The sequence below is a fragment of the Balaenoptera borealis genome, assembly GCF_965194805.1.
Source record: "Balaenoptera borealis genome assembly, chromosome: 13".
In the NCBI taxonomy this organism is placed as follows: Eukaryota; Metazoa; Chordata; class Mammalia; order Artiodactyla; family Balaenopteridae; genus Balaenoptera; species Balaenoptera borealis.
In genome coordinates, this window is record NC_138870.1 from 84,807,370 (window position 1) to 84,820,053 (window position 12,684).

The window sequence follows — 12,684 nt, forward strand, 5'->3', positions numbered from 1 at the left end:
CTACAGGGATGGACCCTGAGTAAAGTCTCAGTAATTCCCAGTTCCTCCAAACCTGACTAAAAATCACCTGGGTCACTTGAAGAACAATTGGTATCCATGTTCTCAGTTCCTGTCCCTGGAAATGCTTAGTGCCTAAGTTTGAAAACTTAAACTTAATCTCTAAAAAAGAAAAAAATCTCTTCCAGATGATTGGACTATCAACTATGTTTGGAAATCTTTCTCTTTTTAAAATGTAGTTCTCTCCTGCCCTGCAAATGAGAACTTATCAGTTTATTGGATGTTATCTGCTGAACTCTGCCAGTTTCTTTCCCAAATCATAAGCCTTGATTTCTCAATCCTACACCTTACATAGTGAGCTAGTAGAGTTGTGATTGTTCCCCCAGTTGATTATTGTTTTACTCATCAGCTTTGGAGAAAAAAGGCAGAAGCCACATTGTATTGTTTGCAGCTCTTTTATTGGCCTTTGGCCTTGTGATCTGAATCTTGTTATGACTGCACTTCACTAATTGAGTATAGACTCCTTGTTACTTGTACACTTTAACATCAGTTGAGTGGACATAGTCAGTTGGACTGGACTTTTACCAGATGATGGAATGTTACATCAAATATTTATTTCAGAAATAATGGATTAATCTTTACTTTGTCAATTAATGTTAAAATTTGTACCACAATACATGTTAAATTGTGTACATCTTAATAATTTTTAAGGTTTAGAAATGGTCATATTTTGGATATGTTAGGATTACTCCTGAAATGTATTTTTTTAATTTAATACTTGATTAACTGGTTTTCATCATTGCCTGACAATCAAAATCTTTGATGAGAACTGTTAAATACTTATGAAACTAGAAAAACAATACTGCATAAGATGAAAGAGAATTATACTTGTTTGAGAGCCTTTATACTTAGGATATTGTTAAACTTGGACCTTGATAGTTTATTCAAGAATATTTTTAAATACTTAGGAAAAACTTACAACCTTGATTTTCTAGTACTGATGATAGTAACAATAATAATAAGGTCTGTAATATTGTTACTGATTACAACTGATAGAAATTCCAGTTTTATTTTTTAACAGAAAGAGAATGCTTACGAAACTGTTAATGAATGCTTTACTGACCTAAATTGAGAAAATTGCCCTCATAGCTAACTGTTACCACTTTCTGCAGAGCCATTGTAGTTTAAACATTTCTTTCATGGTACCGGAATGAAATTTATGAGGGCTGTACAGTAATCATGACTTGCATTGACTAAAATAGCAACTCCCAGCTGCCTTTATAAATTCCTTCGTTTGTCTATGTCTAAAACAAAAATCTTTTTGAAATTGTACTCTTAGAAACAAAAACTACTTGTAGTTCCAGATTATATATTAATGATTAATGGTGGCTTTAGAGCTAACATTCAGCAAGGATATCTAGTTCTAGCTTTTCCCCCAGTTAGATATTTGACCCTGGGTCAGTCACATGATCTTCTTCTGTAAAATCAGGGCTGTGGACTAGATAACCTCTAATGTTTTGTCAAATTAAATTCTCCAAGTCTGTATCTGTCTCAAGTTATTTTGAGTGTTGACAATATGAGTTATATCCTGTACACTCAAGCCAATATCATTTTTAAATGAATTTGTAAATTTATAGGAAGTATCTTCCATTCTGCCTGAGAAGGAAGAATACTTTATCTGTGAAGAAATAATATTCTTCTCTTTGCTAGGGCAACCATAGTTTAATTGGGTTAAAAGTGATGTGTAGTTTTCCTTGTTCTTCCTAGGGTATTGTGAATTTTGTGTAATTTTTAGGATATTTTTATTTAAAAATAATGTTTCAAGGGACTTCCCTGGTAGTCCAGTGGTTAAGAATCCATGCTTCCAGTGCAGGGGGTGCAGGTTTGATCAACTGGTCTGGGAACTAATATCCCACATGCTGTATGACGTGGCCAAAAAAATTAAAAAAAAAAAAAGTTTCAAGCATGGAATTTCCAAATGATAGAAATCAGAATCATTCATATCCAGGTTAAGAGAGGCAATGTAGTAGGAGGAATATATTGCGTGTGCTTGAGTTATTAGTTGAATGATCTTGAGCAAGTCACATAACCTTGCCTAGCCCAATTGCATCATTAGTAAAAGGAAAATATATCTACCTTACAGGGTTATATGAGAATTCAGTATGATAATGTATGTAAAATGCCTGAAACAAACACCATATTGTTGACTCACATGCTATACTGGGTAGTGGATATGTGATGTGAACAGTGTAGATGATGAAGGATAATACAGGGTGATAGTAAGAGTACTAGAGGGAAATTTTATTTGGGAGTCAGAAGAAGCCTCTCTGAGGAAGCTGAAACCTGAACAGAGAGTAGGTGACTAATTATATTAAGGAATAGTTTTTATATACTTTACTCTTTAACAATAAATTATTAATATTTCTTTTCATATATTTTAAGTATTTTTATATTTATATAGAGGATTGGGATATACTCTGTTACAGGTGGAAAATTGCATATACGAGTCAAATGAACTTAATGTCTTTAACAATCTAGAAGAGCTGATGAGTCTTAGTACAATTGAGAAGGACCATTATTTTAATGACGTAGAATGCTGTAGAAGGAGATTATTTTTTTCTGGCCCCTTCAGGAGCACAGCTCACAGAGTGGGTGGGTTAACAGAAAATAAATAGCAAAAGAATTTCAGTGATAAAGTCCATGTATTTGCTTAAATCACTTTGGAAACTGGTTTTTGAATAGAGGTTGAATAAATAATAAAGAAATTTAATGATGTAGGCTTTTTGCACAATGGAAAGGGGAAATCCTAATAGAATAAAACCATAGTGCCCAATAAACATCTAAGGCAAGGCCAGGGGAGTGAAAGTAGATAGCGGTGGAAACATAAGGTACAGTGTTTTTTATTTAGAATATGTTCTTTGTTCTTTAGAAACTGGAATCACTCTGTTCTTAGAGGTAGATTATGAAGTTCCTTCTCTATTCTCCTTTTCTTTCTTTCTGTTTTAAAATGTATGGAATAAAACCACATCATCTTTGGGGGAATAGCTATATTAAGAGTCAATAGTTATTTATTTGTGTGGTTAGGCAACAGCAGAGAAGACCACATTTATCTAACTTTTGAGAATCCTGAAACTTCCAAGAACATGGTTAATATATTGGTATTACATATTACTAAATGTTATTAGTCATGTGAGCTAGATAACATAACTTAAACTTTTCATCTTATTTTTCTTTAAGCCAAGAGAAGAAATGGTGTTAAGTGGAAAATACAAATCTGGGGAACAAATTCTTCGTCTGGCCAATGAGAGATTTGCTGTTCCAGAAATACTCTTTAATCCTTCTGATATAGGAATTCAAGAAATGGGAATTCCAGAAGCTATTGTCTATTCAATTCAGAACTTACCTGAAGGTGCATAAATAATGAGGAGTAATGATATTTTTTTGAAAATCATAAGCTCTGTGAACCCTAGAGAAGTCATCTGTTTCTTCTAAATAATTTGAGCAAATGGCTATTTTATTTGCAGAGATTTCCAGATCTAACTTGAATAATTCTTTATTGTACTTTATTTTACTTGAATAATTCTTTATTGGTCCTAGATTATAAATTTGATATAGGAAGAGTAATTATGGTCTGCTTGAATTTGAAGAAATTCATCTCTTTATAAGTATTAAATTGCTATATACATTTTAAAAGTTTTAATTTAAGCCAAATTTGCACAGAGTAGAAATATATAATTTAACAGTTTAATGGGTTTTAGCTGTTGATGAGACTGGTTTATTCCTTCTGTTATATTTCAATTAATATACAGGAAGTTAGTTTTAATGAGATTGAAGTATAGTGTTTCACAGTGATTTCTGGGTTCTCCTGAAGCATGATTTAACTAAATAATGTTCTAAAGTTTTGGAGTACCTTTATATCTTAAAAATGTCTTCCTAGTTCATAAGGAACAGTGTAGGCATTGGCGAAAATCTTGCCTATGCAATGTCCTTTCCTCCCATTAAAAAAGAAAAAAAGTCAGATAATGCCATCACCTTAATATAGTTATTTCACAACTAATTTCATATTAATATTTCATATTGATTTCTCATTTTATCTAAAGTTGCAGTCATGAGGTTTACAACATTTTGTACTACACTGTTTTAATGTTGTGTTGTAAGACTCAATATTAACGTAGCAGTACTCTGTCCCTGTTTTGTGAACAGAAGCATTAGGTGGGATGGCCAGTACCTATCAATTCCTGATAAATTTCCCAGTGGTGCTTGGTAGCCCTTTAAGATTGACTAACCATGTGGCACTTAATATTTGCTATCATGTAACTTTAATGAGTGTAGAACATAAGATCCTTTCTTTAAATATTATTATAGATTGAGTATTTTTCACTATCAATTGTAAGTATTGCACAGTAAGTATGTGTGTCTCAGAGATAACATGGAAACTTGGATTTTCAAGTTAAAAATGTCACGAAGGACCTCCTTTTCATCTTTACACTAGCTAACAGTCTCAGCCTACATAAAGACCTCCTCCATTTTAGGGAAGAACAATTTTAATTTTCAAATGTCTGCTACTAGAATTTTACTCATTTATGTATAGCTTACATGTATATGTAATAAGTTGCTAGTAGTTCAACCCCTTCACCTTAGCCTTTCTTTTAAAGAACTATGAGGTCATATTTCTGTTTAATATGTTTATTTGTAAAAATGATAACCTCATTACAAAATCTTATAAGTTATAATTTATATGGTTATAAAAAACTATATGGTTTCCCAACCAGTAACTTTCATCCCTAATTGCTTTTATCTAATCTCTCATCCACATTTCTCCAGGAAGATAAGTAGACAGATTTTCTAATGCCTTTTTCTTTCTATTTTTCTCTTTTAAAAGAAATGCAGCCGCATTTTTTTAAGAACATTGTTTTGACAGGAGGAAATTCCCTTTTCCCGGGATTTAGGGATCGGGTTTACTCGGAAGTTCGATGTCTCACTCCAACAGATTACGATGTTTCTGTTGTGCTGCCTGAAAAGTAAGTGTTGGCTTATATAGAAACAAATCATGGAAGTTAGTTTTCAGATAAAGAGGTCTGTAGGCAGACTTGAGTTTAAAGCCTGGTTCTACCAGGTTGCCAGGTTTATTTCACCTTTGGGAAGCTTATTTTTCTCAAAAAATGAAACGATATAGCTGCTGGACAATCATTGACAGGAAGACAGTGTAACTCACCAGAAAAGATACCCCACATCCAAAGACAAAGGAGAAGCCACAGTGAGATGGTAGAAGGGGCGCAATCACAGTAAAATCAAATCCCATAACTGCTGGGTGGGTGACTCACAGACTGGAGAACACTTACACCACAGAAGTCCACACACTGGAATGAAGGTTCTGAGCCCCACGTCAGGCTTCCCAACCTGGGGGTCCGGCAACGGGGGGAGGAATTCCTAGACAATCAGACTTTGAAGGCTAGTGGGATTTGATTGCAGGACTTCGACAGGACGGGGGGAAACAGAGACTCCACTATTGGAGGGCACACACAAAGTAGTGTGCACATCGGGACCCAGGGAAAGGAGCAGTGACCCCAGGGGAGACTGAGCCAGACCTACCTGCTAGTGTTGGAGGGTCACCTGCAGAGGTGGGGGGTGCTGTGGCTCACCATGGGGACAAGGACACTGACAGCAGAAGTTCTGGGAAGTACTCCTTGGCGTGAGCCCTCCCAGAGTCTGCCATTAGCCCCACCAAAGAGCCCAGGTAGGCTCCAGTGTTGGGTTTCCTCAGGCCAAACAACCAACAGGGAGGGAACGCAGCCCCACCCATCAGCAGTCAAATGGATTAAAGTTTTACTGAGCTCCGCCCACCAGAGCAAGAGTCAGCTCTACCCACCACCAGTCCCTCCCATAAGGAAACTTGCACAAGCCTCTTAGATAGCCTCATCCACCAGAGGGCAGACGGCAGAAGCAAGAAGAACTACAATCCTGCAGCCTCTGGAACAAAACCCACATTCACAGAAAGGTAGACAAGATGAAAAGGCAGAGGGCTATGTACCAGAGGAAGGAACAAGATAAAACCCCAGAAAAACAACTAAATGAAGTGGAGATAGGCAACATTCCAGAAAAAGAATTCAGAATAATGATAGTGAAGACGATCCAGGACCTCGGAAAAAGAATGGAGGCAAAGATCGAGAAAATGCAAGAAATGTTTAACAAAGACCTAGAAGAATTAAAGAACAAACAAACAGAGATGAACAATACAATAACTGAAATGAAAACTACACTAAAAGGAACCAAAGCAGAATAATTGAGGCAGAAGAACGGATAAGTGACCTAGAAGACAGAATGGTGGAATTCACTGCTGTGGAATAGAATAAAGAAAAAAGAATGAAAAGAAATGAAGACAGCATAAGAGACCTCTGGGACAACATTAAACGCAACAACATTCGCATTATAGGGGTCCCAGAAGGAGAAGAGAGAGAGAAAGGACCAGAGAAAATATTTGAAGAGATTATAGTGGAAAACTTCCCTAACATGGGAAAGGAAATAGCCACCCAAGTCCAGTAAGTGCAGAGAGTCCCATACAGGATAAACCCAAAGAGAAACACGCCGAGACACACAGTAATCAAACTGGCAAAAATTAAAGACAATGAAAAATTATGGAAAGCAGCAAGGGAAAAATGACAAATAACATACAAGGGAACTCCCATAAGGTTAAGAGCTGATTTCTCAGCAGAAACTTTACAAGCCAGAAGGGAGTGGCATGATATACTTAAAGTGATGAAAGGGAAGAACCTACAACCAAGATTACTCTACCCGGCAAGGATCTCATTCAGATTCGATGAAGAAATCAAAAGCTTTACAGACAAGCAAACGCTAAGAGAATTCAGCACCACCAAACCAGCTCTACAACAAATGCTAAAGGAACTTCTCTAAGTGGGAAACATAAGAGAAGAAAAGGACCTAGAAAAACAAACCCATAACAATTAAAAAAATGGTCATAGGAACATACATATCGATAATTACCTTAAACGTGAATGGATTAAATGCTCCAACCAAAAGACACAGGCTTGCTGAATGGATACAAAAACAAGACCCATATATATGCTGTCTACAAGAGACCCACTTCAGACCTAGGGACACATACAGACTGAAAGTGAGGGGATGGAAAAAGATATTCCATGCAAATGTAAATCAAAAGAAAGCTGGAGTAGCTATACTCATATCAGATCAAATAGACTTTAAAATAAAGAATGTTAACAAGAGACAAGGAAGGACACTACATAATGATCAAGGGATCAATCCAAGAAGAAGATATAACAATTGTAAATATATATGCATCCAACATAGGAGCACCTCAATACATAAGGCAACTGCTAACAGCTATAAAAGAGGAAATCGACAGTAACACAATAATAGTGGGGGACTTTAACACCTCACTTACACCAATGGACAGATCATCCAAAATGAAAATAAAGAAGGAAACAGAAGCTTTAAATGACACAATAGACCAGATAGATTTAATTGATATTTATGGGACATTCCATCCAAAAACAGCAGATCACACTTTCTTCTCAAGTGCGCACGGAACATTGTCCAAGATAGATCACATCTTGGGTCACAAATCAAGCCTCAGTAAATTTAAGAAAACTGAAATCATATCAAGCATCTTTTCTGACCACAATGCTATGAGATTAGAAATGAATTACAGGGAAAAAAACGTAAAAAACACAAACACATGGAGGCTAAACAATACGTTACTAAATAACCAAGAGAACACTGAAGAAATCAGAGGAAATCAAAAAATACCTAGAGACAAATGACAATGAAAACACAATGATCCAAAACCTATGGGATGCAGCAAAAGCAGTTCTAAGAGGGAAGTTTATAGCTATACAAGCCTGCCTCAAGAAACAAGAAAAATCTCAAATAAACAATCTAACCTTACACCTACAGAAACTAGAGAAACAAGAACAAACAAAACCCAAAGTTAGCAGAAGGAAAGAAATCATGAAGATCAGAGCAGAAATAAATGAAATAGAAACAAAGAAAACAATAGCAAAGATCAATAAAACTAAAAGCTGGTTCTTTGAGAAGATAAACAAAATTGATAGGCATTAGCCAGACTCATCAAGAAAAACAGGGAGAGGACTCAAATCAATAAAATCAGAAATGAAAAAGGAAAAGTTACAACAGAGACCGCAGAAATACAAAGCATCCTAACAGACTACTACAAGCAACTCTATGCCAATAAAATGGACAACCTGGAAGAAATGGACAAATTCTTAGAAAGGTATAACCTTCCAGGACTGAACCAGGAAGAAACAGAAAATATGAACAGACCAATCACAAGTAATGAAATTGAAACTTTGATTAAAAATCTTCCAACAAACAAAAGTCCAGGACCAGATGGCTTCACAGGTGAATTCTATCAAACATTTAGAGACGAGCTAACACCCATCTTTCTCAAACTCTTCCAAAAATTGCAGAGGAAGGAACACTCCCAAACACATTCTATGAGGCCACCATCACCCTGATACCAAAACCAGACAAAGATACTACAAAGAAAGAAAATTACAGACCAATATCACTGATGAATATAGATGCAAAAATCCTCAACAAAATACTAGCAAACAGAATCCAACAACACATTAAAAGGATCATACACCACAATCAAGTGTGATTTATCCCAGGGATGCAAGGATTCTTCAATATACACAAATCAATCAATGTGATACACCATATTAACAAACTGAAGAAGAAAAACCATATGATCATGTCAATAGATGCAGAAAAAGCTTTTAACAAAATTCAACACCCATTTATGATAAAAACCCTCCAGAAGGTGGGCATAGAGGGACTCTACCTCAACATAATAAAGGCCATATACGAGAAACCCACAGCAAACATCATTCTCAATGGTGAAAAACTGAAAGCATTTCCTCTAAGATCAGGAACAAGACAAGGATGTCCACTCTCACCCCTATTATTCAACATAGTTTTGGAAGTCCTAGCCATGGCAATCAGAAGAAAAAGAAATAAAAGGAATATAAATTGGAAAAGAAGAAGTAAAACTGCCACTGTTTGCAGGTGACATGATACTATACATAGAGAATCCTAAAGATGCCACCAGAAAAGTACTAGAGCTAATCAATGAATTTGGTAAAGTTTCAGGATTCAAAATTAATGCACAGAAACCTCTTGCATTCCTATACACTAATGATGAAAAATCTGAGAGAAATTAAGGAAACACTCCGATTTGCCATTGCAACAAAAAGAATAAAATACCTAGGAATAAACCTACCTAGGGAGACAAAAGACCTGTATGCAGAAAACTGTAAGACACTGATGAAAGAAATTAAAGATGATACCAACACATGGAGAGATATACAATGTTCTTGGATTGGAAGAATCAATATTGTGAAAATGACTCTACTACCCAAAGCAATCTACAGAATCAATGCAATCCCTATCAAATTACCAGTGGCATTTTTTATGGAACTAGAACAAAAAACCTTAAAATTTGTATGGAGACACAAATGACCCCGAATAGCCAAAGCAGTCAGTGAAAAAAACGGAGCTGGAGGAATCAGACTCCCTGACTGCAGACCGTAGTACAAAGCTACAGTAATCAAGACAATATGGTACTGGCACAAAAACAGAAACATAGATCAATGGAACAAGATAGAAAGCCCAGAGATAAACCCACACACCTGTGGTCAACTAATCTATGACAAAGGAGGCAAGGATATACAATGGAGAAAAGACAGTCTCTTCAATAAGTGGTGCTGGGAAAACTGGACAGCTACATGTAAAAGAATGAAATTAGAACACTCCCTAACACCATACACAAAAATAAACTCAAAATGGATTAGAGACCTAAATGTAAGACTGGACACTATAAAACTCTTAGAGGAAAACAAAGGAAGAACACTCTTTGACATAAATCACAGCAAGATCTTTTTTGATCCACCTCCTAGAGTAATGGAAATAAAAACAAAAATAAACAAATGGGACCTAATGAAACTTAAAAGCTTTTGCACAGCAAAGGAAACCATAAACAAGACGAAAAGACAGCCCTCAGAATCGGAGAAAATATTTGCCAACGAAGCAATGGACAAAGGATTAATCTCCAAAATAATAAACAGCTCATGCAGCTCAATATTAAAAAACAAACAACCCAATCCAACAATGGGTAGACCTAAGTAGACATTTCTCCAAAGAAGACATATAGGTGGCCAAGAAACACATGAAAAGCTGCGCAACATCACTAATTATTAGAGAAATGCAAATCAAAACTACAATGAGGTATCACCTCACACCAGTTAGAATGGGCATCATCAGAAAATCTGCAAACAACAAATGCTGGAGAGGTTGTGGAGAAAAGGGAACCCTCTTGCAGTGTTGGTGGGAATGTAAATTGATACAGCCACTATGGAGAACAGTATGGAGGTTCCTTAAAAAACTAAAAATAGAACTACCATACCACCCAGCAATCCCACTACTGGGCATATACCCAGAGAAAACCATAATTCAAAAAGACACATGCACCCCAGTGTTCATTGCAGCACTATTTACAATAGCCAGGTCATGGAAGCAACCTAAATGCCCATCAACAGACGAATGGATAAAGAAGAGGTGGTACGTATATACAATGGAATATTACTGAGCCATAAAAAGGAATGAAACTGGGTCATTTGTAGAGACGTGGATGGATCTAGAGACTGTCATACAGAGTGAAGTAAGTCAGAAAGAGAAAAACAAATATCGTATATTAACGCATGTATGTGGAACCTAGAAAAATGGTACAGATGAACCGGTTTGCAGGGCAGAAGTTGGGACACAGAGAAGAAACTTATGGACACCAAGCGGGGGAAGCCGTTGGGGGGTGAAGATGGTGGTGTGATGAATTTGGCGATTGGGATTGACATGTATACACTGATGTGTATAAAATTGATGAGTAGTAGGAACCTGCTGTATAAAAAAATAAAATAAAATTTAAAAATTAAAATAAAAAAAGAAGTGATAAACTTTACTTTCAGTGGATTAAAGGGGATGAAGTATGTGAAGTATCATCCATTATGATTGGTACATAATGGGTGCTCAGTTAATGTACGATCACTTCCCTATAGTGAATCAGTCCTCATTACTTGGAGATTTTTTACAGGCAAAGCAGTTAGGTTATTATCTATTCGATTTGGGACTTCCCTAGTGGCGCAGTGGTTAAGAATCCGCCTGCCAATGCAGGGGACACGGGTTCGAGCCCTGGTCCAGGAAGATCCCACATGCTGCGGAGCAACTAAGCCTGTGCATCACAACTACTGAGCCTGGGCTCTAGGGCCCACGAACTGCAAGTACTGAGCCCGCGTGCCACAACTTCTGAAGCCTGTGCGCCTGAAGCCTGTGCTCTGCAACAGGAGAAGCCACCGCGATGAGAAGCCCATGCACCGCAATGAAGAGTAGCCCCCACTCGCCACAACTAGAGAAAGCCCGCACACAGCAACGATGACCCAATGCAGCCAAAAAGAAATAAAAAATAAAATATAATAAATTTTAAAAACTTTATCTATTTAATTTATCTGAGATATAACATTTCTTGAGAGTTTCTATGAAGAATAGAAATATGAGAATTTAACAAAGATAAATTATGTCAATTGGTAAGGTGTTTTGGAATGTTTTAGAATAATTTAAAATAAACTTTTACATTTAAGTAGTCTTTTTTTTTTAATTCAAAACTCTTTTATATGTACCCCTTATCCTGTTTTATAAGACAAAGCAGATAATTAAGGTAGAATTTTAGAGCTGTAAGAAAGGCTTATAGATCATCCTCTTCTGTGTGCTTATTTGTAAATAAACAGAGGCTCATGAGTTAGCAAAGGTCTTATGATAAGTTAATAGCAGTAACCAGACTAAAATTCAGTTCTCTTTCCCTGGAGGCAGAAGTTCTCACCAAATCTATGTCTAAATAATCCCCCGTCACTGCTCCACTTTTTTAAGTGGCAGAGTTGCAAACAAGACCCCACATACCTGATTTTTAATTTTAGAGTTTTGTTTTAAAGCTAAAGAAGAATTTTTCAAAATCAATTGCAGTTAATAGAAGGCCCTCATCTGATCACTTAATTTTATAGCTATCAGATAAAAGAATAAATTACCATTAGATATTGGAGTGATTTTTATCAGCATTAATGTTCATATACTCTTTAGAATATGAAGCATATTGGATTTTTATCCTGCATTTTAAGTGTAAGTCATGCATACATTACAGGACAAGGGATCTATAGAAATAGTTTTTATTCATCAAATCTTTATTGCACATCTGCTTTTATAGATAGATATATATTTAGGTTTTTTTAAGGTTAGGAAATGTAATATAGTAAGGAAAACACTTTTTTCTTTATCATTTTCATATTTAAAACTGAATTGGGGGAGAGGAAGAGTAGAAGTAGAAATACACAAATTCAACCAATTACACAGAATTACAACCAGTTACCTTGGTTGTACATAAAATTAAACTAAAAGTTTGATGTGCTCTAATTTTACTTATTGACCATGTCCTACCATGTAGCAGGTTTATCATGCACTGTGTTTTTTAAATGTCTCATTTATTAGAGGCAACAAAGTATAGGAACAAAAGCACAGAATGTGTGAAAACAGTTCCGAGTTGAATCCTAGTTTCAGTTTTAACCTCTCTGAACCTCATTTTCCATATCT

The 12,684-nt window shown here is 36.0% G+C and overlaps 2 protein-coding genes across 6 annotated transcripts in view; one reads left to right on the top strand and one right to left on the bottom strand.

Annotated features, from left to right (window-relative positions):
- Nucleotides 1-12,684, top strand: part of ACTR6 (actin related protein 6) — a 33,023-nt gene that overhangs the window by 19,232 nt on the left and 1,107 nt on the right. For all 5 annotated transcript variants that reach the window (XM_082349667.1, XM_082349663.1, XM_082349665.1 and 2 more), the window contains 2 exons: nt 3,235-3,406; nt 4,880-5,018. In XM_082349667.1, the coding sequence (XP_082205793.1) occupies nt 3,235-3,406; nt 4,880-5,018 (311 nt within the window). The remainder of the gene's footprint in view (nt 1-3,234; nt 3,407-4,879; nt 5,019-12,684) is intronic.
- Nucleotides 1-12,684, bottom strand: part of DEPDC4 (DEP domain containing 4) — a 44,923-nt gene that overhangs the window by 1,005 nt on the left and 31,234 nt on the right. The gene's annotated exons all lie outside the window — the stretch shown is intronic.